The 27,374-nt window shown below is 42.3% G+C and overlaps 1 protein-coding gene across 1 annotated transcript in view; it reads left to right on the top strand.

The window, feature by feature from the left end:
- The window catches only part of smc3 (structural maintenance of chromosomes 3), a 94,238-nt gene that overhangs the window by 13,370 nt on the left and 53,494 nt on the right, over positions 1 to 27,374 (top strand). Inside the window, exons 2-9 of the mRNA XM_080205863.1 lie at positions 293 to 368; positions 1,269 to 1,307; positions 2,276 to 2,343; positions 6,652 to 6,723; positions 10,637 to 10,716; positions 11,729 to 11,807; positions 16,810 to 16,927; positions 23,578 to 23,753. Coding sequence (XP_080061989.1) covers positions 293 to 368; positions 1,269 to 1,307; positions 2,276 to 2,343; positions 6,652 to 6,723; positions 10,637 to 10,716; positions 11,729 to 11,807; positions 16,810 to 16,927; positions 23,578 to 23,753 — 708 coding nt within the window. The remainder of the gene's footprint in view (positions 1 to 292; positions 369 to 1,268; positions 1,308 to 2,275; positions 2,344 to 6,651; positions 6,724 to 10,636; positions 10,717 to 11,728; positions 11,808 to 16,809; positions 16,928 to 23,577; positions 23,754 to 27,374) is intronic.

Genomic DNA, 27,374 nt, shown 5'->3' with positions numbered 1-27,374 from the left:
GCATTGTATTTGCTTCTGTTCATGATCTGAATGGGACTTGAACTCGCAATCTCGGTTTAAATGTTAAAAGTAGTTAGATTCAAGGTATGCATAAAATATAATGCCTAATTAATAATTACAATTTTTTTGTATCCTCCCTCCCATTATTGCTTTGGATTGTATTTTCAGTCTACCAATCTTCTTTCTATTGTAAGGTGAAGCGTATGGATCTTAAGATTTGAGTTCACTAGGAGTTGACTTTGGTTTTATAGCACTGCAAACTAAAGTTAATTGTACTTTTTTTTTCTCCCAGGTGATTATCCAGGGTTTTCGCAGCTACAGGGATCAAACAATTGTTGATCCTTTCAGCTCCAAACATAATGTCATAGGTAAGTTTCTAACAGTGCTAGTTCAAAAAAATTTGTCCAGAATGTTTATTTACGTTGTAAGAAATTTTCTAATTAACTTTTAATTGATTAATGCATCTCTACAGTAAACTTCAATGCAAGCTGAACTAGTTTTCAACTTCTTTACTGTGGTGATATTTTTGAAATTACTTGTGAATGTTAATTCTGAATCGTGTAATTGAAATTCTAATTCTTAATAGATTATGATTTTAAGCTTTTTAAAATTTTTTGATAAAATCCCTATTTGAAAATTGAGAGTCTCTTTAGAACTGTTAACAAGAATAAAATAAAGTTTACTTATTAGTCACAAGTAAAGCTTACATTAACAGTGCAATGAAGTTACTGTGAAATTCCCTAGTCGCCACACTCCGGTGCCTGTTTGGGTCAGTGCACCTAACCAGTATGTCTTTCAGGAAGGAAGGAGGAAACTGGAGCACCCTGAGGAAACCCATGCACGCATGGGGACAACATGTAAACTCCACACAGACAGTGACCCAAGCTGGGAATCGAACCTGGTTCCCTGGCGCTGTGAGGCAACAGTGCTAACCACTGTGCCATCATGCCACCCCAAGTCAGTTTGACTCCATTGGTAACATTCTCATTGTATTTGACTGTGGAATCGAGCTAAAACTTGCGCAGTACTGAAACAAAGCTTTGTACAAGGAGATGTATGACACAATGCTCCAGATATGGTCTCACCAACACCCTGCTAACTCCATATCCTCCTTTTGATTTAGAATTTTATTTTGCGTTGCATATACATTTTTGTTCAAAGCTTTTCCTGTTTGAAGCTATTGGAATGATAACTTTGCACAGTTGTTAAAATAATGAAAAGGTATAGTACTTTAAATAACATCTGTAACTATATTTCTTTCTCTTCAGTTGGCCGAAATGGATCTGGGAAAAGTAATTTTTTCTATGGTAAGATCTACCGCTTCTTAATTTTGGAATAGGTTTTTATATTTGGAAACTGTTCTTATGTTTAAGCTATCGAGTGGACTGACGTTGTAAACTCTCAATGCTAATTCTCCAGCAATATGGAGGGATATTAAAATGAATAAATATTTGTGGAAAATTCTGTATTTAAACTCTTGTCTTTATTATTGGCAGTAACATTTGTAGGGGACGGTTTCCAATTAAATAATGATGGATTTCTCATGAACTGAATGTGGAGTGATAGGGCATCTACTAATGGCCATAAGTGATTATGTGACATTCTTTGTGCTGCTTTAAACATACTCAGTTTTGGAGCAAATTTTTGGAGGGAGGGAAAATCAAGGGTACTTTCTTTGGTTGCTGCTGCTTCTACGCTTGTATGAAGGCAAAAGAATGTTATTTGTGGTATGCAAGCAAGACACATACTTTCTTGTATCAACAGTGAGATTCCTGGAGAGGAGGAAAAGTGAATCAAATAATATAAGCCATAAACAAGATGCTTTCCGTTTTTCAGGCTTTAAAGTCTTTCAAATGTAAATGTTACAAGCAAGATATTATAAATTGCCATATGGAAGACCTTACAAACACCAGGTCTTGCTTGTGCTAAAATTGTTTGCTGGTAGCACCATTTTTCAGAATTATGATCAAACTTCCCAGTTTATGTCTTGGTTCACAATAGAATGTGTAGCAATTTAAGAGTTAATTTTACACGACAACGATGAAATCACACTGTTAGGATCATAGACTTTCAGCATCCTCTAGCTTGAAAGAAGCAAATGGCTACAGAATAGGGCTTAATTTCAACTAACTATCCTTACGATCTTGTACATAAGATGCTGTGGCCAGTAAACTAGCCGAAGATATGTTGTGCTGTTATAACTGAGTGACCTCTGAACAGAAGTATATTTATTTGTTCTAATGTTTCTGTCTGTCGTCTTTCTTCGTTCTTGCAGCAATTCAGTTTGTGCTTAGTGATGAGTTCAGCCACCTTCGCCCGGAGCAGAGACTTGCTCTTCTGCACGTAAGTACTAGAGTCAAAATGGTTTGATTTTTGATTACATTTATCAATTGAATGCAGTGTCTTATATTACACAACTGGAGTTGCATTTCCTTGAGGAAATTTCTCTTTACACAATTTCCAAACAATGGCAACATTGAAATGTCCTGGAGCAATTTGTGGTGCACAGTTAACTGAAGACACCAGTTGTACAAGAGTCCATTCTTATTACCTTGGAAGTTGGAAGCACAATGTGAATTTGTTGATAAAGGCAAAATACTGCGGATGCTGGAATCTGAAACCAAAATAGAAAATGCTAGAAAATCTCAGCAGGTCTGACAGCATCTGTGGAGAGAAAAAAGAACTAACAATTCCCGTCAGGATGACATTTTAAAAGTTGGAAAACCTATGGGTGGAAAGCGACTACCTTGTGACATTCGCTACTGCAACGAGGAGCAGCCATAAAATAGCAGAGAAATGGATCTAATTTCATGTGCCTGATGAACATCATAAGAGATTTAAAATTGTTGCAAAATCCACAAACCTGCATCAGATATAGAGAAACAATATAATAAAAAAAGTTGAGATCGGAATTCAGTTGCTACTTTAATTAAAAATACCTTGCATTTTGTTTAACAAAACTTTTCAAAACAACAAAGTTAAGAAGGGTAAATGATGAGATATGCCTTTCTTTTTAATTCAACTAAAGTTGCTTCCGTACGTCTAAATTATGTAAGCAACATTTTCACCATACGAGTGAAAAACAATGACCGTCTCCAACAGATGATCTAACCATTGCTTCTTGACATTCAATGGCATTATGACTGCTGAATCCCCCACGATCAACATTCTGAGGGTTACCCTTGAACAAAACCTCAACTAGACAAGCTATTTAAATAATATGGCTACAAGAGCAAGTCAGAGGCTAAGGATCCTATGGCGTGTAACTGACCTCCTGACTTCCCAGAGCCTGTAGATGATCTACAAGGCACAAGTTGCAGACAGCACAATGGTTAAGCACTGCTGCCTCACAGCGCCAGAGTCCCAGGTTCAGTTCCAGCCTTGGGCAACTGTCCATGTGGAGTTTGCATGTTCTCCCTGGTTTTCCTCCGTGCTCCAGTTTCCTCCCACACTCCAAAGATGTCCAAGTTAGGTTGATTGGCCATGTTAAATTTCCCCTTAGTGTCATGGTGGATTAGCAGGATAAATATTTGGTGTGATGGAGAAAGGGCCTGGGTGAGATTGTTGGCAGTGCAGGCTTGATGGGCGAATGGCCTCCTTTCACATTGTATGGATTCTAAGTCAGGATTGTTATTGGATACTTGTCCATTGCTTAGACAACTCTCAAGAAGCTTGACACCTTTCAGGATTAAGCAATCCACTTAATTGGTACCCCAGACAAGCCTCCTTCACTGACACACAAGAGTAATAGTTGTACCATCTACAAGATGCAAGGTAGGACCTCATTAAGGCAAATTCCCCATAGGAATTTACATGTTTCAACAGATCATCCCCCCAGTTTGCTAAACTCCCATAGATATAAGCTCAACCTGTTCAATCTTTCTTCATAAGGTTGAACAGGGAGGCAAAAGATGGGAAAATACAGGCTGGCTTGCCTGACTTTGGTAAGATTTTGGAGACTGTTATTAAGAATGAGATTTTGGAGTACTTGCAAGTGCATGGTAAAATAGGGTGAAGTCAGCATGGTTTTGTCAAGGCGAGGTCATGCTAGAATTCTTTGAGCGGGTAACAAGTAGGTTAGACAAACAGCCAGTGGACGTTATCTACTTGGATTTCCAGAAGACCTTTGACAAAGTGGCTGCCAAATAAGATAAGTGCCCTTGGTGTTAGGGGCAAGGTACTAGCATGGAAAGAAGATTGGCTGATTGGCAGAAGGCAGAAAGTGGGGATAAAGGGGTCGTTTTCAGGATGGTAGTGGTGACTAGTGGAGTTCTGCAGGGGTCAGTGTTGGGACCACAGCTTTTCACTTTATACATCAGTGATCTAGATGAAGGAACTGAGGGCATTGTGGCTAAGTTTGCAGATGATACAAGGATGGGTAAGGGACAGGTATTTTTGGGGAGGCTCCAGAGAGGCTTGAATGGATTAGGAGAGGGCAAAGGAGTGGCAGATGAAATACAACGCGCTAAAGTGTGAGGTTTAGCACTTTGGTAGGAAGAATAGAAGCATAAACTATTTTCTAAATGGGGAGACGATTCAGAAATCAGGAGTGCAAAGGGACTTGGGCGGCCTAGTTTAGGAATCTCCTTAATGTAACTTGCAGGTTGAGTTGGTAGTTAGGAAGGCAAATGCAATGATAGCATTCATTTCAAGATAAATAGAATACAAAAGGAGGGATGTACTGCTGAGGCTTTATAAGCCTCTGGTCAGACCACGTTTGGAATATTGTGAGCAATTTTGGGCCGTGCATCCAAGGAAGGATGTGCTGACCTGGGAGAGGATCCAGAAGAGGTTCATCAGAATGATTCTGGGAGTGAAAGGCTTGATGTATGAGGAGCACTTGAGAATTCTGGATCTGTACTTGATGGAGTTTAGAAGGATGAGGGGAGGATCTTACTGAAACTTAGAATACTGAAATGCCTGGATTGAGTGGACGTGGAGAGGATGTTTCCATTAGTAGGAGAGAATATAGGATCTGAGGGCATGGCCTCAGAATAAATGGACAACCCTTTAGAACTGAGATGAGAAGGAATTTTTTCAGCCAGAAAGTGGTGAATCTGTGGAATTGCCACAAAAGGCTGTGGAGACCAAATCATTGGGTATACTTTAGAAGAAATAAATATATTCTTGATTGGTAAGGTTATGGGGAAAATGACAGGAGAATGAAGTTGAGAAACATATCAGCCATGACAGAGATTTGATGGGCTCAATGGCCTAATTCTACTCCTATATCTTTTGGTCTTATATCTGTACTGTTCTAAATCTGGCTCTTGAATATTCCCAATTTTAATTTACTTCATCATTGGTGGCTTCAGCTGCCTGGGCCCTAAGCACTTCAATTCCCTCCCTCTGCTTCACCTTGCTTTCTTCCTTTTATATGCTTCTTAAAACCTATCTCTTTAACCAAGCTTTTGATCATCCTTTAATATCTCTATATATGGCTGTGTAATATTTTGTTTTATTTTGGCACTATGAAACACATTTATTATGTTAGATGTGCCACATAAATATAAGCTGTGTGTAACATTGAACCCTATGTGGTTTAGAACATAGAACATTACAGCGTAGAACAGGCCCTTCGGCCCACGATGTTGCGCCGACCAGTTACAAAACAATGACCCACTAACCTAAACCAATCCCTTTTCGTCCATAAACCTATCCACGGATCTCTTAAACGCCCCCAAACTAGGCGCATTTACAACTGCAGCAGGCCGGGCATTCCAATCCCTCACCACCCTCTGGGTAAAGAACCTACCCCTGACATCCGTCCTATAACTACCCCCCCCCCCCCCCCCTTAATTTAAAGCCATGCCCCCTCGTGCTAGATTTCTCCATCAGAGGAAAAAGGCTATCACTATCCACCCTATCTAAACCTCTAATCATCTTATATGTTTCAATAAGATCCCTTCTTTCCAGCGAAAACAACCCCAAATGCCTCAGCCTCTCCTCATAGGACCTCCCCTCCATACCAGGCAACATCCTGGTAAACCTCCTCTGCACCCTCTCCAAAGCCTCCACACCCTTCCTGTAATGTGGGGACCAGAACTGCACACAGTACTCCAAGTGCGGCCGCACCAGAGTTGTGTACAGTTGCAACATAACGCTGCGACTCCTAAATTCAATCCCCCTACCAATAAACGCCAAGACACCGTATGCCTTCTTAACAACCTTATCTACTTGATTCCCAACTTTCAGGGATCTATGTACACATACACCTAGATCCCTCTGCTCATCCACACTATTCAAAGTCCTCCCATTAGCCCTATACTCGACACATCTGTTATTCCTACCAAAGTGAATTACCTCACACTTCTCCGTATTAAACTCCATCCGCCACCTCTCGGCCCAGCTCTGCAACCTGTCTAAGTCTTCCTGCAAACTATGACACCCTTCCTCACTATCTACCACCCCTCCGACTTTGGTGTCATCAGCAAATTTACTAATCCACCCAACTATACCCTCATCCAGATCATTAATAAAAATTACAAACAGCAGTGGCCCCAAAACAGATCCCTGAGGCACACCACTCGTAACCGAACTCCATGATGAATATTTACCATCAATTGACCATGTAATTTTGAAACAGTTGAGTTCACAGCATTTAACCTTGATTTCCAAATGTTAACTTTGAATTTTGATTGCTGTTTGCAGGAAGGAACTGGACCTCGTGTTATTTCTGCATTCGTTGAAATCATATTTGACAATTCAGACAATAGGTTACCTGTAAGTATTGAGTTGAAAAATATATATATTTTACATTAACTTTAGGGTGTAAGTTACCTGATAAGAGAATCCCTATATTACAAAAAGAGGCCATTTGGTCCATAGTTTGCATGACTCTCTGAAAGAGCATTGGGGCCCTCCCCTCAGTAGCTGTCCAGTTAATTAATAGATCTGTAATGGTGACCTTAAAATAGTGGATTGTTGTAGAAGCCCATCTGCTATCCTTAAGGAAAGGCAATTTGCTGTCCTTGTCTGGCCTTTGTGGGATTCCAGACCCACAACAATGTGGCTTAACTGTCCTCTTAAAATCACCTAGCAAGCCAGAAAAGTCAAATAACACAAAATCTGGTTGGACTATCCTGCATCAACCTAGATAGAAGAAATGACAAAGGCACTCCTTGGGAAGTTGGGAACTTGTTAAAAATTGAGAGAGCTGTCCCATAGATAAGTAAAACAGCATCCTGACATAGTCATACTTAGTGCAGACTTCTCCATCTTCATCCCTGGGTAGAGCCACCCAGAGGTATTGGCACAATGGCATACAGTTGGGAGGGAGTAACCCTGAGAATGCTTAACGTGACTGCATCCCATGAAATCTTGTGGCATCAAGTAAAACCTTCTGCTGAATGCCACTACTGCCCTCCCTTAGCAGATGAATCATTGCGTATTGAACATTGCTTGGAGAAAATTAGGGTAGCAGAGGCACAGAATGTACTCTGGTTGGGGACTTAGTGTCAATTGCCAAGAATGACTGACTCAATAGCACCACTGCAGATTGAATCTTAAAGGACATCTCTGCCAGTGGTGTGAGAATAAGAGGGAGAAACCTACATGGCACACACACACACCCTCTCTCTCTCTACCCCCACCCCCCAACCCCCACCCCCTCCATCAATCTATCTGTTGCAGAAGCAGTGTTGTGATAGTATTGTTAGCAATCACTGCACATTCATCGACTTCATCAATGCCAAATTGGTCTTCACTTGAAGGTACAATCAATTTTATTGTGTCGTACCACCATTGTGCTAAATGGGTTAGATTCAAAACAGATGGTGTAACTGAAAATGAGACATCCATGAGGGCCATCGGCAACAGCAGAATTGTATTCCCTTGTAACCTAGAATCTGTAACCTCCTGGCCTGGCCCATTGTTCCCTCTGCCATTGCAGTCAAATCATGAAATCATAGAATCCCTACAGTGCAGAAGGAGGCCATTCAGCCCATCAATCTGCACCAACCATAATCCCACCCAGGCCCTATTCCCGTAGCCCCACATACTTACCTTGCTAATCCTCTGACACTGTGGTCAATTTAGCATGGCCAATCAACCTAACCCGCACATCTTTGGACTGTGGGAGGAAACCGAAGCACCGACAGACACGGGGAGAACGTGCAAACTCCACACAGACAGTGATCCGAGGCTGGAATTAAACATGCATCCCTGGCGCTGTGAGACAGCAGTACTAACCGCTGTGCTGCCCTGGATCAGTGCTGGCTCAATGAGGAGTTACAGGAGAGCATGCCAGGAGCAACCTCAGGTGCACCTTAAAATGTAAACCTGGTGGAGCTAGAATGCAGAAGTTGTGTGCGTGCTTAAAAAGTAAAAGCACTATGCGGAGCAATAGTGATCCCACAACCAGTGGGTCAGATCAAAGCTCTGCAGTCCTGCCACAATGGTGGACAAGGAGGAGCAATAAATTCCACAAACATGCCCTTCCTCAATGAGAGGGGAGTCCAGTATGTCAGTTCAAAAGACAAGGCTGAAATATTTGCAACCATCTTCAGCTAAAACAATTGAATTGATCATCGATCTTTAATTGATCATTGATCCTGAGGTTTCCAGTCTTCAGCCAATTCTGTTGCTCCATGGTGCTGTCAAGAAACATCTGAATTCACTGGATACAGCAAGGGTTATTGAACCATACAATATCTCAGCTGCAGTACTTAAAACTTACTCCAGATAAAGATCTGCCCCAAGCCAAGTTTACCTGTCCAAATAAAGCACTGAGTTCTACCCGATTAATGTGGAAAATGGCTCAGGTATGTGTTTCCCACAAGAAGGCAGGTCATATGCTGTCTGAACAATTATCTTCCCATCAGTCTTTTCACAGCAGCCAAGAGATGGAAGGTGTTGGCCGTATAGTGACATTTACTCGACGATGACCTGCTCACTGATATTCAATTTAGGTTCTGTCAGGGCTATTTGGCTCTGGACCTCATTGTATCCTTGGAGCAAACATGGACAAAAGAACTGAATTAGAGGGATATTGTGTGATAGACTGTCCTTGACACCAATTCCACCTACTGTTGCATCAAGGAGCCCTGGCGAGATTGAAGTTGGTGGGAATCTGGGAAAATTCTCCTGGTTAGTTATAGCTAACACATGGCGTGGTTGTTGGAAGCTTGTCATCTGAGCCCTAGATTATTTTCGCAGGCATTCGTTGGGGGTTGTTTCCTCATCACAACTATCTTTAACGGCCTCTTCGATGACTGTCCCTCCATTATGTGGTCAGAAATGGGTATGTTTGCTGATATTTGCACAATGTTCAGTGCCATTCGTGATCATGTTGAAGCCACCTGTGTCTGCGTGCAAAAAGACCCAGACAATATCCAGGCATAGACTGATAAATGGCAAGTAACATTTTTGCCATACAATTGTCAACCCAGTGAGGAGGACAGGAGAGCATCTCATGGCCCATTGACAAAAATTCATCATTTAACCATCTTCCCTTGATATTCAGTGGCATTACCATCACTAATTACCCTGCCATCAACATTCTGCAACGTTTCTGTTGTGGGAAAGTCACCACTTCAGAGTCAGACTTGGAGATTCAACAAACAGTTTTATTTGGACAAAGCTTTGGGAGAAGCGCTGGCACTCTGCAGTACAGGCAGTCACCTTGTCAACTACACAAACCTTTTATACATTGTTAGATAGACAATACGGACATTAGCCATTAGCACATCATTACACGTTGAGTAGACAAGTACAGATGTTGACAGTTATCACATCATTGTACATAGAGTAGATACATATGTTCCTATCAGTGGCTGATCTTGTTATATTCATTTATGCATTTATGTCCCCCCATCAGTGGCTGATCTATTTATCAAACTGATTGTTTTGGGTCTGCTTTTATCTCAAGTTTAAGGTGCCTCAAGGTCTGACCTGTTTCCTGCAGTAATTTAAACACTACAAGTTTTAATTCTTTGCGTACTGTCTGTGCCCAAAGTCATTGCTTCTTAATGTCTTTTCCCAGAGTCCATTTTGTGCAGGTAACCATTTTGTGTCCTTCAACTTTGATTTCACTCCAACATTTCCATTGACCAGAAATTTATTGAACGAGCCATATGGACACTGTGGCTACAAGAGCAGGTCAGAGACTGGGAATTTCACTCCTGACTTGAAGCCTGTCCACAAGGCACAAATTAAGTGTCTGATGGAATACTGCCTCTACTCGCCTAGATTAGTGCAGTTCCAACAACACTCAAGAAGGTTGACACTATCCAGGATAAAGCAGTTTGTGTCATCGGCACCCTATCCGTGACCTTAAATATTATTAGCTTCCTCCAGTACTGATGCACAATGGCAATATTTCCACACGATATACCACCTAGGAGGAGAATAGAAGCAAATGCGAAGGAGTATGAACACCTGCTAGGTCAAAAGTTAAGTTCTTTTCCTAACAACAGTATGGTTATATCTAGAGCTGTGAACTGCATCAGAGCAGTTAAGGATGGACAGCAAATACCTTGTGATGGTGGTGGTCGCATGTCGTGGATGAATTAAAAAAAAATTCTAATCATTGGCTCAATTGAGTTGCATTCTATCAACTTTGTGTATTTGGGATGTACAACAATGTGCTTGAATGTAATGATTTACAGCTGTTATATGATTCCTTTTCATTCTGTAGATTGATAAAGAAGAGGTTTCTCTCCGTCGTGTCATTGGAGCAAAGAAGGATCAATATTTTTTAGACAAGAAAATGGTGACGTAAGTTTCTTGATTTACTTGGACTGTCAAGTGCTTCATTAGTTTTTACCATGTTTCACAAAATTCTACTGTGTACACAATAGATGCAAGATACGATAGCATATGGGTTGTGATTCTGGATTGGTAATTCACAGGTTTAGAATAAGCCCAGAGAATCTGGGTTTGGTCCCACCATGGTTGGTCATAATTTGATTTCAGTTTAAAATAAATGGATATCAGTTAAAATGACAGTGACGCTGTTGGATTGTTTTGGTTGGGAGGGGGGGAAGCTGACTAGTTGATTAAGTCCTTTAAGGAAGAAAATTTTCTGTGTTATCTGTCCTATATGTAACTGCAGTTCCACAGCAATGTGGTTGACTCTTAACTTCTCTGTCAAGTAACCTAGCTTTCAGTGGATCAAGAAGGCAACCCACCACTTCCCTTACATGGAGTCTAGAGATGGACGGTAAATGTTGACCTTGTAAATCTGAATGGAAATTTGGGTACGAATCCAAATATGGTAGATTATTGGTAGCCTTATCACACAAAAGCTCTGGATGTTGGGTGTTGTTAATGGTACATTTATTGTCCATGTTATTACAATCAGTTATGTCCTAACAAGTTATACCTGGGGGATATGATTTCATATTAACCTGTGGCTGGCAACAGGAGTACAAAGTGATGGATAGATATTTTCAGGAGGAAATAAGAGGGAAGCCACCAGTGGTCATAATGAGTTATCTGCCTTCTTCCCCTCTGATTCAAGGACTGAAATGTAGCATTCATGGGAGGCCCACAAAAGGCAATTTTAAAAAAAGACTGAAAGCTGTTGAAATGAGTGCCAAATATCCTTGTGTTGCAATTGTAAGGATTTATTAAATTGCTAAATAAAAATGTATCTCGTGTGTATGGTAAGTGCAAATGTGAGAATTGCAGTTAGTGTCTTTTGAGTGGTAAACAGGAGTATTCTTGTATACCTTGCTTCTGTGGGTTCTCATTTATGTCATACTGCAATCCTATTTTTGTTCAATAGGAAAAATGATGTCATGAATCTTTTGGAAAGTGCCGGGTTTTCCAGAAGCAATCCTTACTACATTGTCAAGCAAGGAAAGGTAATTGAATCCAGAAATGCAACTGGTACTTGACTGGATTTTTAGTTCTATGGTGAAACATTGTTTTAAAGTCTGCTCTTAATTCGAATTACTATTCATATAGCAGTGATGATGTTGAAAGATATTTGGGGGTGTTGATTTTTAATATTTTTTCACTGCATCACAGTCGCAACTAAGCAAACATGTTTTCTAGCTTGTTTTGATGACAACTCATTCGCTCACCTCGAAGCCATTATGAACTGTTTGAGACATCTGTGAGCATTGTGCGGCTTGCTGCCATTAGATAAAGTTGAGAAATTAATGTCAGCTATGATTCAAGTAGCAGAAGGTTGTGACAACTGGTAACAGTTCCACAGATTGGTTACAGGCCAGAAAGAAGCCATTTAACCTGTTGTGCCTGTGCTGTCGATAATTCTTGTACTGGTGCTATAAAATGTAAGTACTAATGGACCAAATTGATGAGCTAATTGATGAACAAAGGCCGTAGCACTCATTGAAGCTCATCTTTCTCATGCAGTGGTTATCAAACCTTGGTTATCTGTATCCCACCACATACTACAAAACACAAAGGCAGATTTTGTGCATCATAGTGGGTTTTGCATTAATGTTTGAGAGTCACTGCTTGGTATATTAACTATATCTCATTTTGGAATGTTGTTGTGTTTTGTTTAACAAGGGAGAAAGGCAGAAGGCAGGGAACTATAAGCCAGTTAGTTTAACATCTACTACTGGCAAAACACTTGAGTCCTTAATCAAAGCGGAATAGTTAATCATTTAGGAAATCAAACCAAGTCAACATGATTTTAAGAAAGTTAAATCATGTTCCACAAATCTGATTGAATTCTTTGAAAATGTAACAGGGACACTGGAAAGAGGGGAACCTGTAAACCTGTGTAGAGTTTTGTTCTCTCTTGAAAAAGGATATAGTAATGTTGGACGCATTCTAAACAAGATTCACCAGGCTAATTCCGGAGTTGAGAGGGTTGTTCTATCAAGAGAGACTAAATAGTCTTGGTCTGTATTCCTTTAAGTTTAGAACAGTGTGTAGTGATCTTATTCAAACATCTAAGACCCTGAGGAGGCTTGACAGGATAGATGGTGAGATGTTTTCACTAGTGGGAAAGTCTCAAACAAAATAGCAAGAAGATAAAAGGTCGGTCATTTAAAACAGGTGCATAGAAATTTCTCGCAGAGGGTGATGAATCCCTGGAATTCTCTGCCCTGAAGGATGGTGGAGACTGGATCATTAGAAATATTCAAAGTGGAGATGAATAAATATTTGATAGATCGGGGAATAGAGGGCCAAGGGGAAGTGGCACACAAAAGGAGTTGAGGTTGATGTAGATCAGTCATGATCATATTGAATGGCAGGGCTGGCTTGAAGGGCCTGGTGGCCAACTCCTACCCCTGCTTCTCGTGAATAATTCCAGTGTGTTAACTTTTTACCATTTCATCTGCTAGGTTGTTCCATATAATTTCTAATTAAAACAAAATATGAGACTATCAGCTTATGAATGCCAGCCTAAAAAAAAATGGAATTTTCACCAGCGTGTTGATGCCATTTCACAGATGGGATTCTGTTTGTAATGATGTGAAAACAAATAGTTATGCTGAGAATGTAAATATACAATAGTGGCTGTTTTGAAAAAAATTGTGACTAGGGATGAAAGTGCACAAGTTGCACTGGCTGTGTACTGGGGGTACTGCCTGGTTGTGGGAAAGTTTGGATTTTGGTGCATTTTCCAGGCATTCTAAATCAGACCTTTAAACCTAACATTATTGATTTCAGAACAGTTATCAAAAGTGGTTATGTATTGTAATTGATCTGCATTTATATACCATCAAAAGGTGTGTATGGCACAGTAGAAGCCTTCCAATTTTGCATAAGCAGGCCATTCAGCCCAACAGTTCATGGTGTGTAGATCTCACATGAACGCTCTCCTAACTTTAAACCTACTAACATTTCCTTGTTCTTATCTCCTTCATGTACTTTGCCTAATTTCCCCTTAAATGCAGCTATGCCCCTCATTGAGTGAGGAATTTATCTTAAACTTTATTATACTGTCATCACAATGTATTAAAATAGTAACAGCTCATGATAAGACATTGTTTGGCAATACAGAGTTCGTCGATTCAAAAGAAAGATCAGGTGATGATCTTCCACCAAATGCTGATCATATGCTGAAGCTCCATACACTTCTCTTGTAACATTTGCAAACAAATTTAGTAAAAATAAAAGCAAAATACTGTGGATGCTGGAAAATTGAAATAAAGGCAGGAAGTGTTGGAAAGGCTTGGCAGATCTGGCAGCATTTGTGGAGAGAGAAACAGAGTTGACTGAGTCCATATGACTTAGTTTACCAGGAAGCTGACTGGATGAGAGGAAATGAGCTATAAGATGAGGCTGGACAAACTAAGGTTGTTTTTTCTGCAGCAGCAGAGACTGAGGGGATACCTGATAGAAGTTTATAAAATTATAAGAGGCATAAATAGGGTTGACAGCCAGAATCCTTTTCCCAGTATAGAAATGTTTAATACTAGGGGGCATACTTAAGGTCAGAGAGGAAAAGTTCAAAGGACATTTATCAATCACCTTTATCAATTGGGGTATAGATTACAAAAGCAGAGAGGTCATTGATGAAGTTGTATAGCACTTTGAGAATACAGCTGAAGTACTGTGTGCAGTTCTCGTTGCCACATTATAGGAAGGATGTGATCACACTGGAAGAAATGCAGAGAAGATTCACTACGGTATTGCCTTGGATGGAACATTTAAGTTATAAAGGGACATTGAAATAGGTTTGGGTTGTTTTCTCTGGAGCAGAGAGGACCGAGGGGTGACCTGATTGAGGTGCTCAAAATTATGAGGAGCATGGTTAGGGTGGATAGGGAGCAGGTGTTCCCCTTAGTTGAAGGGTCAGTTACGTGGGGACACAAGTTAATAGTGAAAGGTGGGAGTTTTAGGGGGGATTTGAGGAAAAACTTTGTTATACAGAGGGTGGTGATGGTCTGGGATGCACTGCTTGGGAGGGTGGTGGAGGCAGGATGCCTCGCATCCTTTTTAAAAAGTACTTGGGTATGTACTTTGCATGCTATAACATTCAAGGCTTTAGGTCAAGTGTGGCAGGTAGGATTGGGGGCAGGTTTGGGCCTTCCATTAGTCGGTGCAGACTTAATGGGCTGAAGGGCCTCTTCTGCACTGTAGTGTTCTGTGATTCTGAGATGTGGGGGCAAATCTTTTACACAGAGAGTGGTAGGTGTCTGAACTGTGCAGTCAGGGGTGGTCATGCAGGCAGATACAATAGGGGTGATTAAGGGGCTTTTAGATAAGCACATAAATATGTAAAGAATAGAGAGACATGGACCAAGGGCAGGCAGAAAGGGTTAGTTTAACTTCGTATCATGTTTGGCACATTATGGGCCAAAGAACCTGTCCCTTTGCTGTGCTTTTCTATATTCTACATATGTAGAATGCTGATTTACAAAACCTCATGTGATTTCTGCATGCAGGAAAGTATTTTGTGTGCAATGTGGAAGTAAAATTGAAATGTGGGAAGGAGTGGGGGGAGCGGGGACAGGTAGAGTGAACAATTAAAAAAAGATTAAATACTTTACCTGCAGTTACCTATATTAGATTGTTATTCGGGCTAGATGCAGAATGTGGGTTGCAAAGCTCTACATTAGCTGTTCAGTAGCTCAGTAAGAGTATTTGTTGCTCTGCCAACTGCTATACCCTTTCCAACTCATGAATATCCACCAACAGATGTAGTATTAACTATTTTGAGGGAAATGTTATGTAAAATATTTTTGTACATTGCTAATGTAGTAAACTGTGGGTGGGGGGTGGGGAAGAAATTAATTTTTTGTCTGTAATTCTAGGATAGTTATCCGGACCAGCTTCAGTTGTACATTGCACATCAATTATTTATTCCACTTGCCTTGTTAAGATGCTACTTGTGCTGACATTGCCATTGTATGAATCATATTTACTTTGTCTTGTTCACTATGATTCATTCAATATGAATCACTCCCTTTAGGGCTAAAAACTGCATCACTTTATTTCCATGTGCATTATTGCAGTATCTTCATGAGGAAAGTACAATGTGTGTATTTGCAAATCCTAATTAAAAAGTACAAACATAATATAATGAATGTGGACATTTATAGCTTATTTAATTTACCTTTAAAGAACATATACTTGCTGATCATATGATACAATTATATTTGAAGGAATAATGTCATGAAAAAGCACTTGGCAAAGCTTTCATTAATTTGAAAAATAGGCTTCGATAAATAGTATTGCTACATGTCCCTTCCATGTCAATTGCCCATTTTGCGTCCTTCTTGATCTGCTGCATCCGCCCCCAATCTTTACATTTCTCCAGCTTGTGATGAAATATCTTCATCTGGAGAGCTTGTTTTTCAATGCTCTGCTGTGTCACTTAAAAGCTAATTTACTGGGTGGAATAAATTGCCATACTATATTCGGCATTAATCCTCTGCAAAATAGGATCCAGTTATGTAAACTTCTAAAATTCTTGCAGTTTCTGAATTTCTAGAACAGTTATGGATGGCATGGTAGCACAGTGGTTAGCACCGGGTTCGATTCCTGGCTTGGATCACTGTGTGGTGTTTGCACATTCTCCCAGTGACTGCTCCGGTTTCCTCCTACAGCCCAAAATACATGCTGGTTAGGTGCATTGCCCTGAACAGGTGCCTGAGTGCGGCAACCAGGGGAATTTCACAACAACTTCATTGCAGTGTTAATGCACACCTTACTTGTGACTAATAAATAAACTTTACTTTTTCTACTTTTACTTTTTCAAATATTCATTTGAAAATGGATTTTGAAGGTTTGACGTCAGTAAATGTTTATTCAAGGGATTGTGATTTTATATAATTTGTACCACTTATGCAAATATTTATTTTTGTTTTTGGACTGTCTTTGAGTTAATGCAACATCTAAGTACCTTATTTGCTTTTTAAATTGTGTTTGGATTAGATTAATCAAATGGCAACAGCTCCAGATTCTCAGCGACTGAAACTTTTGCGTGAAGTTGCTGGCACCAGAGTATATGATGAACGTAAAGAGGAGAGTATCAACCTCATGAAGGAAACTGGTAAGAATGCTGACTCTGCTTTTTGCCTCATTTTGTGACAAAAGTTCCAAGTGTTTGTCTGTCAGCAGAGCTGTTTGCTGTTTCTTGATGCTATCCTGGGCTGTTCATCATTCTTAATGTTATGTAATCAGGCAGCAAAGAAGACCATTTGATCTATTGGCTCGTTGAAGGGTATTTCAATTAGTTGGACTCTCTCTCTTTCTGTAAATGGTGGGCATGGATTTGAAAAGGAAAACTAAAACACAAAAAGCCAAGGCCTCTCAACTGCTAACCTCATTACAGTTTAGTACAAACGTGGACAAAAGAACTGAACTCAATAGGTGAGGTGAGACAACATTTGACTATATGTGGTACAAAGGAGTCTTAGCAAAATTGAAGTGGACAGAAAACTGCACTGGTTTCAGTCACAGTGAACATGGGCATTGTGGTTGATTGAGATCAACCATCTTAGTCCAGTATCATTGCTGCAGGAGTTTGTCAACATAGCTTTCCTAGACACAACCATCTTCAAATGTTTCATCAGTGAGCTCTCTTCCATCTTAAGGTCAGAAGTGAGGATGTTTGCTGATGATTGCACAGTGGGCAGCACTAATCGTGACTCCTCAAATGCATAAGCAATCTGTGTCCATATACAGCAAAGCCTGGACAACATTTAGCCATGGCTTAGTAAGTGGTAATGAATATTTGTGCTACACAAGTGCCAGGCAATAATAATTTCCAGCAACCGATAATTTAATCATCTCCCCATGACATTGAATGGCATTACCATTACTAAAACTCTGCCAGCAATATATTGGGGACTAGCATTGAACAGAAACTGAACTGGACTTACAATATAAATACTTTGGCTACAAGAACAGGTAAGAGGCTGAAAATTCTACAGACAGTAACTCGCCTTCTGACTCCCCAAAGGCTATCCATAACCATCAAGGCAGAAGTCAGGAGTGTAATGGAGTATTCTTCACTTGCTTGCGGGGAGGGGGGTGAGTATAGCTCCAACATCATTCAAGAAGCTTAACATCATCCAGGACAAAGCTGCCTACTTTCAACATTCACTATATCCATTGAAGTACAGTGGCAACTTTGGGCCCTATTTTACCATTTTGATTCGAAGTGAATGGGCAGACTTGAAACTGGGAGTGTTTCAGATCCGACTTTTAGACCCATTCTCAGGCATCCCCGTACACACTCTGCCTGCAAATATATCAGTGATTCTGAATTGTGCTGCAGAAGCCTGTGGGTGGGGCTTAATGCACCCAAAATCCTGCAGCTGTGATCGGTGCTTCCAACTACCATGGGGGAAAGGAAAGAACATGGCTCCCCTGTAACATCCCTCCCAGACCATCTCATGCCTCCCCCTGGTCCCCATGGGCATTACTCCAACCCCTCAACATTACTGACTGCCCCCCCCCCCCCTCAAAAAAAAACTGATCTCAGGCAGAAAAGCAGGCAGTAAAAAAGGCAAATGCTATGTTGGCTTTCATAGCGAGAGGATTTGAGTGCAAGGGCAAGGATGTCTTGCTGCAATTATACAGAGCTTGATGAGGCCACACCTGGAATGTTGTGCTTGGTTTTGGTCTTATCTGAGGAAGGTTTTTAAAGGTAAATGCTACTGATTCTGTGCTGATATTGAAAATGTTATATAGTCAGAAAAAAATTGCCGTTTGGTTTAAAAAGGTCATAGAAGAGCAATGAGTAATGCATTAGATTTTACTTCATGGGATTTAAGTTTCAGTGCAGCTGAGTGTGGATGATGCAAGCCATTGCTCTATCATTTTAACTGCAGGGATTCAGTATGAAATGTTGGCAAGTGCGAGGTGGTCCACTTTGGTAGGAATAATGGTAGGAAGGACTATTACTTACGTGGCGAAAAACTGCAGCAGGCGATGGTGCAGAGGGACCTCGGGGTCCTTGTGCATGAGTCGCAAAAACCCAGCCTGCAGTTGCAGCAGGTGGTCAGGAAGGCTAATGGGATGCTGGCCTTCATAGCGAAGGGGATTGAATATAAAAGTAGGGAGGTCTTACTGCAGCTGTATAGGGCACTGGTGAGGCTGCAGCTGGAGTACTGTGTGCAGTTTTGGTCGCCGCACTTACGCAAGGATATTTTGGCCTTGGAGGGAGTGCAGAGGAGGTTTTACTAGGCTGATGCCGGAGTTGAGGAGGTTGAGCTATGAGGAGAGGCTGAATAAACTAGGTTTGTACTCATTAGAGTTTAGAAGAATGAGGGGAGATCTCATTGAGACGTATAAGATGATGAATGGGATGGATAGGATAGAGGTGGAGAGACTCTTCCCTCTCAGAAAGGACAGTAGGACTAGGGGGCACAGCCTCAAGATAAAGGGGGTGCGGTTTAGAACGGAGTTGAGGAGGAACTTCACCACTCAAAGGGTGGTGAATCTCTGGAATTCTCTGCCCGTTGAAGTGGTGGAGGCTGCCTCGCTAAATATTTTTAAGATGCGGGTTGATGGGTTTTTGATAAGAGAGGGGATTAAGGGTTATGGGGAGAGGGCGGGAAAGTGGAACTGAGCCACGACAGATCAGCCATGATCATATTGAATGGCGGGGCAGGCTCGAAGGGCTAGATGGCCTACTCGTGTTCCTATTTCTTATGTTCTTATGTGTTGTGAAAGAATCAGTCTAGTTCTCGTTGGTCTTGGGTTCACAGCACATAACGCTTTTGATTTGGTATTTTTTCTTAGTGATGTTTAATTTACTGAGTTGGAGTCGAAAGAATAAGAACATAAGAACATAAGAAATAGGAGCAGGAGTAGGCCATCCAGCCCTTCGAGCCTGCCCTGCCATTCAATAAGATCATGGCTGATCTGTCGCTGCTCAGTTCCACTTCCCCGCCCTCTCCCCATAACCCTTAATCCCCTCTCCTATCAAAAACCCATCAACCTGCGTCTTAAAAATATTTAGCGAGGCAGCCTCCACCACTTCAACGGGAATTCCAGAGATTCACCACCCTTTGAGTGAAGAAGTTCCTCCTCAACTCCGTTCTAAACTGCCCCCCTTTTATCTTGAGGCTGTGCCCCCTAGTCCTATTGTCTTTTTTGAGCGGGAAGAGTCTTTCCACCTCTATCCTATCCATCCCATTCATCATCTTATACGTCTCAATGAGATCTCCTCTCATTCTTCTAAACTCTAACGAGTACAAGCCCAGTTTATTCAGCCTCTCCTCATAGCTCAACCCCTTCAACTCCGGTATCAGCCTAGTAAACCTCCTCTGCACTCCCTCCAAGGCCAAAATATCTTTGTGCAGGTGCGGCGCCCAAAAATGCACACAGTACTCCAGTTGCGGCCTCACCAATGCCCTATACAGCTGCAGTAAGACCTCCCTACTTTTATATTCAATCCCCCTCGCTATGAAGGCCAGCATCCCATTAGCCTTCCTGACCACCTGCTGCACCTGCAAGCTGGGTTTTTGCGACTCATGCACAAGGACCCCGAGGTCCCTCTGCACCGTCGCCTGCTGCAGTTTTTCGCCTCGTAAGTAATAGTCCTTCCTACCATTTTTCCTACCAAAGTGGACCACCTCACACTTGCCAACATTAAATTCCATTTGCCATTTCCTGGCCCATTCGCCCAGCCTATCTAGATCCTTCTGCAGACTCTCCACACCCTCCGCACAATTTGCCGTTCCCCCAATCTTGGTGTCATCAGCAAATTTCGACACTCTACACTCGGTTCCCTCCTCCAGATCATCTATATAAATGGTAAAAAGCTGAGGCCCCAGCACCGACCCCTGGGGCACTCCACTAGTCACCATCCACCAATCCGAATAGCACCCGTTGACCCCCACTCTCTGCCTCCTATTTGACAACCAATCCTCTATCCACGCTAACACCCTACCCCCAACTCCATGTCCCTCGACCTTCTGCAATAACCTCTTGTGAGGTACTTTGTCAAACGCCTTCTGAAAATCTAGAAAGACCACATCCACCGGCTCTCCTCTATCCACCGCCCTAGACACATCCTCATAGAACTCCAGTAAATTTGTCAGACACGACTTCCCTTTAATTAAACCGTGCTGCGTCTGCTCTATCAAGCAATTCCCTTCAAGATGCCTTGCAATTTCCTCCTTAATGACAGATTCTAACATTTTACCTACCACAGACGTTAAACTAACCGGCCTATAATTCCCCGCCTTTTGCCTGGCACCCTTCTTAAACAACGGCGTAACATTAGCCGTTTTCCAATCATCCGGCACTTCCCCGGAATCCAGCGACGTTTGGAAAATAACCACCAAGGCATCCACTATCACCTCCGCCATTTCTTTCAGAACCCTCGGATGCATTCCATCCGGTCCTGGGGACTTGTCCACAATCAGCCCCTCCAGTCTGTTGAGCACCGCCTTTCTAGTAACAGTAATGTCATTAAGGCCCTCCAGTCCTACCACCTTTCTATCGCTAACACCCGGCAAATTATTCACGTCCTCCTCCGTGAAGACAGAAACAAAAAAGTTATTCAATACCTTAGCCATATCCCCATCCCCTACCACTAGGTCCCCTTTCTCACCCTCTAAAGGACCAACATTCACCCTAGCCAGCCTCTTCCTTTTTATATATTTATAAAAACTCTTGCTATCCTTTTTTATATTAAGCGCTAGCCCAGCTTCATAGTTTCTCCTACCTTTCCTTATCAACTTCTTTGTCAATCTTTGTTGACATTTAAACCTCTCCCAATCCTCTTCTCGCCCACTACTCTTAGCTACTCTAAATTCCTCCGCTTTTAGTTTAACACTTTCCTTCACCTCCTTCGTTATCCATGGCTTATTACCTATCCTCCTACTATCCTTTTTGACCATCGGAATAAATTTCCGTTGAGCACCAAGAAAGATCTCCTTAAAGATCCTCCACTGCTCCTCAACAGACCCTCCCTCCAACGCGCTCTCCCAGTCCACATTTGCCAATTCTTCTCTCATCCTACCGTACTCCCCTCTATTCAAACAAAGGACGCGTGTCCGGGAACCCACTTTCTCCTCCTCCATCTGCACCAGAAACTCCACCATACAATGATCACTCTCCCCAAGAGGATCCTTCACCACAAGGTCCCTAATTCTACCCGCCTCATTACATAGCACCAGATCCAAGATAGCTCGCTCCCTCGTCGGCTCCAACACACACTGTTCGAGGAAACTATCCCGGCAGCATTCCAAGAACTCTTCCTCGAGCCCCCCACGTCCAACATGGGTCGACCAATCAATATGCAGATTGAAATCCCCCATAACTACGGCCGTCCCATTCCTGCACGCCGCACTTATTTGCGCGTTAACAGCCCGCCCCATCTCCAGATCATTATTCGGGGGCCTATAGACGACACCCACCAGCATCTTCCTCCCTTTGCTGTTCCTAATCTCCACCCACAACGATTCCACCCTCTGCTCCTTGGCTCCAATATCATCCCTTGCTACCACCGTGATGCTATCCTTAATCAGTAGAGCTACGCCCCCCCTTTTCCCTCCTGCCTATCCTTCCTAAACACTTGATAGCCCTGTACATTCAGCTCCCAGTCCCTGTCACCCTGCAGCCACGTCTCTGTAATGGCCACCAGATCGTATCCATTTGTGTCGATCTGCGCCATCAGCTCATCCACTTTATTCCAAATGCTTCGTGCATTCAGATAAAGTGCTTTCATCCCAGCCTTCACCTGGACCCTATTTGCCGCAACGCCACCAACTATACTCACGCCCCCTACTCCCTCTATTATTGGGACATCCTCGGCCTCTTTCCTTACATGTACACTCTCCTTAACTTTAGACCTCGTAAGGTCACCTACCCTCACACCCTCCCCCCCCCTAATTAGTTTAAAGCCCTGTCTACAGTCCTCTTTACTCGATTCGCCAGCACTCTGGTCCCAGCACGGTTCAGACCAACCCCATCCCTCCCGAACAGGTCCCACCTACCCCAATACTGATGCCAATGCCCCATAAATTCAAACCCATTCCTCCCACACCAATCCCTGAGCCACCCATTCACTTACTTAATCCTGTCAACCCTACGCCCATCTGCACACGGTTCAGGCAGTAGCCCAGAGATAACCACCTTGTCGGTTCTACTTTTTAATTCCATTCCAAGCTTTTCATACTCCCTCCCCAGATCCTCAGTCTGCATTTTGCTTATGTCGCCGGATAATATTGCAGGAGCAGCACCAACCAGCTTTATTCTGCTTTTGGGAGCCTGATGTGACAGTGGCTAATGCTGACACTGAACCTAAAAGACACACATTTTCTATTTCCTAATACAAGTAGATGATCTTAGAATCAGCTGCATGAAAGATGAGGAGATCGGAAAACCAGACATTTTATAATGTTCCATTGAATATAATTTTTAGAATGAACTTAATAGAGCAATTCACCTTGGACCTGCATTGGCATGGACTGGCTCCAGTTACCAGCTCTGCCACTTGCAGATTGCTTTTTCCTAAGCTCTTAGCTACCCTTAACCCCGCCAACTTGGCTTGACCCGAACTGTCCAACCTGAAATCCAACAAAATTCAAAATCCAGCACGGACTTGGTCCTGAAGGTGCTGGGTTTGATTTACTTATACCTGTATTGATCATCCTGACCTGGAGGACGAATTTCAGATCAAGTGCTTTGTGCTTTACGAACATCTTGTTGATCAAACATCATCTTCTGTTTACTTTGCAGAGGGGAAGAGAGAGAAGATTAATGAATTGTTGAAATATATTGAGGAACGTTTGCATACACTAGAAGATGAGAAAGAAGAGTTGGCACAGTATCAGAAATGGGATAAGATGAGAAGAGCACTTGAGTATACTATCTACAATCAGGAATTGAATGAGACTCGTGCCAAACTTGATGAGGTGAGAGCGAGATGAGGTGTTGTATTGCAGCACTTTCAAAGTTATGCTGAATTTTATTATGTTATGATTTGCGTGTTTACTAATTAGCTGTTCCACGTGAGAGGAACACTTAGCCAATCTGAAGGAGATACTAAAGAGGTCACCCATAAGAATGGCCTTGCAGGCCTTGGGTGAGAGTACACATTGACTTTGTAGGTCCTTCCATGGGTTTATCGTTTCTTTTATTAGTGGTTGCACACTAAATGGATGGATGCCAGATGAAGTCCACTACCCCTTATGCAGTGGTTGAAACATTGGGTCAGTGTTTTGCAAACATGGAGTACTAGAAACCCTGGTTTCAGATAATGATACTGCTTTTACCAGCACATGGTTTCAGAATTTTGTGACCTCCAATGGCATTCAGCACATCAAAGCATATTACCCATCATTGAAACTGGTGGAATAGGCTATGCAAACGTCCAAAGAAACTGTTGCCAGCATCCATAGATACCAAAGTGGTGCAGTTTTAATTAGCAAATAGAAAGAACCACACTCAACAACAGGCATAGCTTTGTTTGTACACCAGACTGAGCCTCATATTACCAAATTTGGTAGGAAGGATGGAGTCTAAGCAAGATGTTAAAAAAAGAAATCACTACTTGTCAAGGGTTGAGAGAAAGGTGGATGACCAATTTTCGAAAGGAACTTTGGAAGCTGTCTTAGCTGAGTCTCTGGAATCGTTGTAGCAAAGACAGGGCCAGCATCATACGAGGTAAGAACCCAGGATAAGATTGTGAGAAAACATTTACACCAGTGGAAAAAAAAGCCTCCACAAAAGTCAGTAGTGTCATCAACCCCAAACATGCCTAACAAATAGTATTGTTTGAAGTATTGATAGGACCTGACAGGCCGATGTAAACATGTGGAGATGCCAGAGTTGGACTGGAGTAAAACAGAAAGAAATCCCACAACATCAGTTTAAAGTCCACACAGGTTTATTTGTAGCAAAAGCCGCAAGCTTTCAGGACAGCCTGTCCCTTCGTCAGGTGGCTGGGAGTTCGGATCATAGAAAGGACACAGACACAAACTCAATTTACGTGCATAATGATTGGAATGTGAGTCTTTACAGCTTATCAATTCTTAAAGGTACAGACAGTGTGAGTGGAGAGAGCTTTAAGCACAGGTTAAAGAGATGTGTATTGTTTCCAGACAGGAAAGTTAGTGAGATTTTGCAAGTTCAGGCAAGTTGTGGGGGTTACAGATAGTGTGACATGAATCCGAGATCCCGGTTGAGGCCGTTCGCAAGTGCGTGGAACTTGGCTGTCAGTGTCTGTTCAGCGACTCTGCACTGTCATGTGTCGTGAAGGCCGCCTTGGAAAACACTTACCCGAAGATCAGAGGCCAAATGCCCATGACTGCTGAAGTGTTACCTAACAGGAAGAGAACAGCCTTGCCTGGTGATCGTCGAGCGGGTGTTCATTCATCCGTTATTGTAACGTCTGCATGGTCTCTCCAATGTACCAAGCCTTGGGACATCCTTTCCTGCAGCGTATCAGGTAGACAACATTAGCCGAGTTGCAAGAGTATGTACCGTATACCTGGTGGACGTGAGATAATGGCATCCGTATCGATGATCCGGCACGTCTTACAGAGGTTGCTGTGGCAGGGTTGTGTGGTGCCGTGGTCATTGTGCTCCTGAAGGCTGGATGGTTTGCTGCGAACAGTGGTCTGTTTGAGGTTGTGCGGTTGTTTGAAGGCAAGAAATGGGGGTGTGAGGATGGACTTGGCAAGATGTTCGTCTTCATCAATGAGATGTTGAAGACTCCAGAGAAGATGTCGTAGACTGTCCGCTCTGGGGAAGTACTGGACGATGAAGGGTACTCTGTCCACCATGTCCTGTGTTTGAATCCTGAGGAGGTTGGTGCGGTTTTTGGCTGTGGCGCGTCGGAACTGTCGATCGAGCACCGTATCCTGTACTTATGAGGGCATCTTTCAGCGTCTGGAGGTGTCTGTTGCGATCCTCCTCATCTGAGCAGATCCTGTGCGTATGGAGGGCTTGTCCGTAGGGGATGGCTTCTTTAACGTGTTTAGGGTGGAAGCTGGAGAAGTGGAGCATTGTGAGGTTGTCTGTGGGCTTGTGGTACAGTGAGGTGCTGAGGTGACCGTTCTTAATGGAGATGCGTGCGTCCAAGAATGTAACCGAGTCTGGAGAGTAGTCCATGGTGAGTCAGATGTTGGGATGGAACTTGATGTCCTCATATAGTTGTTTTGGTGACTGTTCGCCATGAGTCCAAAGAAAGAAAATGTCATCAATGTATCTAGTGTATAGCATTGGTTGAAGGTTCTGTGAAGTGAGGAAGTCTTGTTCAAACCTGTGCATGAAGATGTTGGCATATTGAGGTACGAATTTGGTCCCCATGGCTGTTCCGTGTGTCTGGATGAAGAACTGGTTGTTGAAGGTGAAGACATTGTGGTCCAGGATGAAGCGGATGAGTTGTAAAATTGCATCTGGAAACTGGCAGTTGTCGGCATTGAGTACTGAGGCAGTTGCAGCGATGCCATCTTTGTGGGGGATGTTTGTGTAGAGAACTGAGACATCCATTGTGACGAGGAGTGCTCCTGATTCAACTGCTCCATGTGTGCTGAGTTTCTGTAGGAAGTCCGTAGTGTCGTGACAAAAACTGGAGGTTCTTTTGTCCCAGTTTTTGTTCCGAAAGCTTGCTGCTTTTGCTACAAGTAAACCTGTTTTGACTTTAAACTGGTGGTGTGGGATTTCTTTCAGGCCAGTGTAAACCCTGAGCCCATTACTGCAGGGCTGGAGAAATAGTGGCCAAGGATGTTCTTGTACTAGGAGAAATAAATGGAGGGGCTGGCCCGAGTGAGACAACCCCGAGGAGAAATTGCAGCCAGTGATCCTTTTGTTGCTCTCAAAGTAAATGGAGATCCCCTGATAAATTGGGATATTGATATCAATATCTTTAGGCAATAGGGGACATGAAAGGGCAGGATGTCATGGTGAACCTTGGAGACCATGTGACTTTCTTGTCCAAAGTTTGTGAATCTCAGAGGCTACGTACCTTAGCCAATAAAGTGGGAGGGTGTGATTTGAAGAACACAGGTTTTAAACATGCAGTTACTGTCAAGAATGAAGTGTTTGTAGGAGTAATGGATTGCTGTGTATTGTAAATAGTTACCTATAAATAGTTTTCGTGCTTGTAACTAAATAGTTGTTGCCTTAATCCACTGGTGGTTTCCCAGAGTTTTTGTTACTATAGTTTCTTTATCAATTTCCAATATCACAACTGTGATGTGAAGAAAAGTTCTATGTTTAGACATAAATTCTCAGAATTGTTACAGCACAGGAGGAGGTCATTTGTCCATTATGTCTGCAGTGACTCTGAGCAATTTACTAAGACCATTCTCCCACCTTTTTATTTTTGATCTTTTCATGAGTTGGAATAGTTTCTCCCTGTCCTCTTTGTCCAGACCCTTCATGATTTTGAATATCTCTATCAAATATCTCGGCTATCTTTTCTCCAAGGGACTCGATCCAGATTTCTCCAATCTATTTTCATAACTGAAGTTCCTCAAACATGGAATAATTCTCATGAATCTTTTCTATGCTCTCTCCAATGTCTTCAC

Source organism: Carcharhinus amblyrhynchos, chromosome 17 (assembly GCF_965287045.1).
Source record: "Carcharhinus amblyrhynchos chromosome 17, sCarAmb.v2.hapA, whole genome shotgun sequence".
NCBI classification, from domain to species: Eukaryota; Metazoa; Chordata; class Chondrichthyes; order Carcharhiniformes; family Carcharhinidae; genus Carcharhinus; species Carcharhinus amblyrhynchos.
The sequence above is the reverse complement of the archived record's forward strand: the minus strand, read 5'-3'. Positions and strand labels throughout refer to the sequence as shown.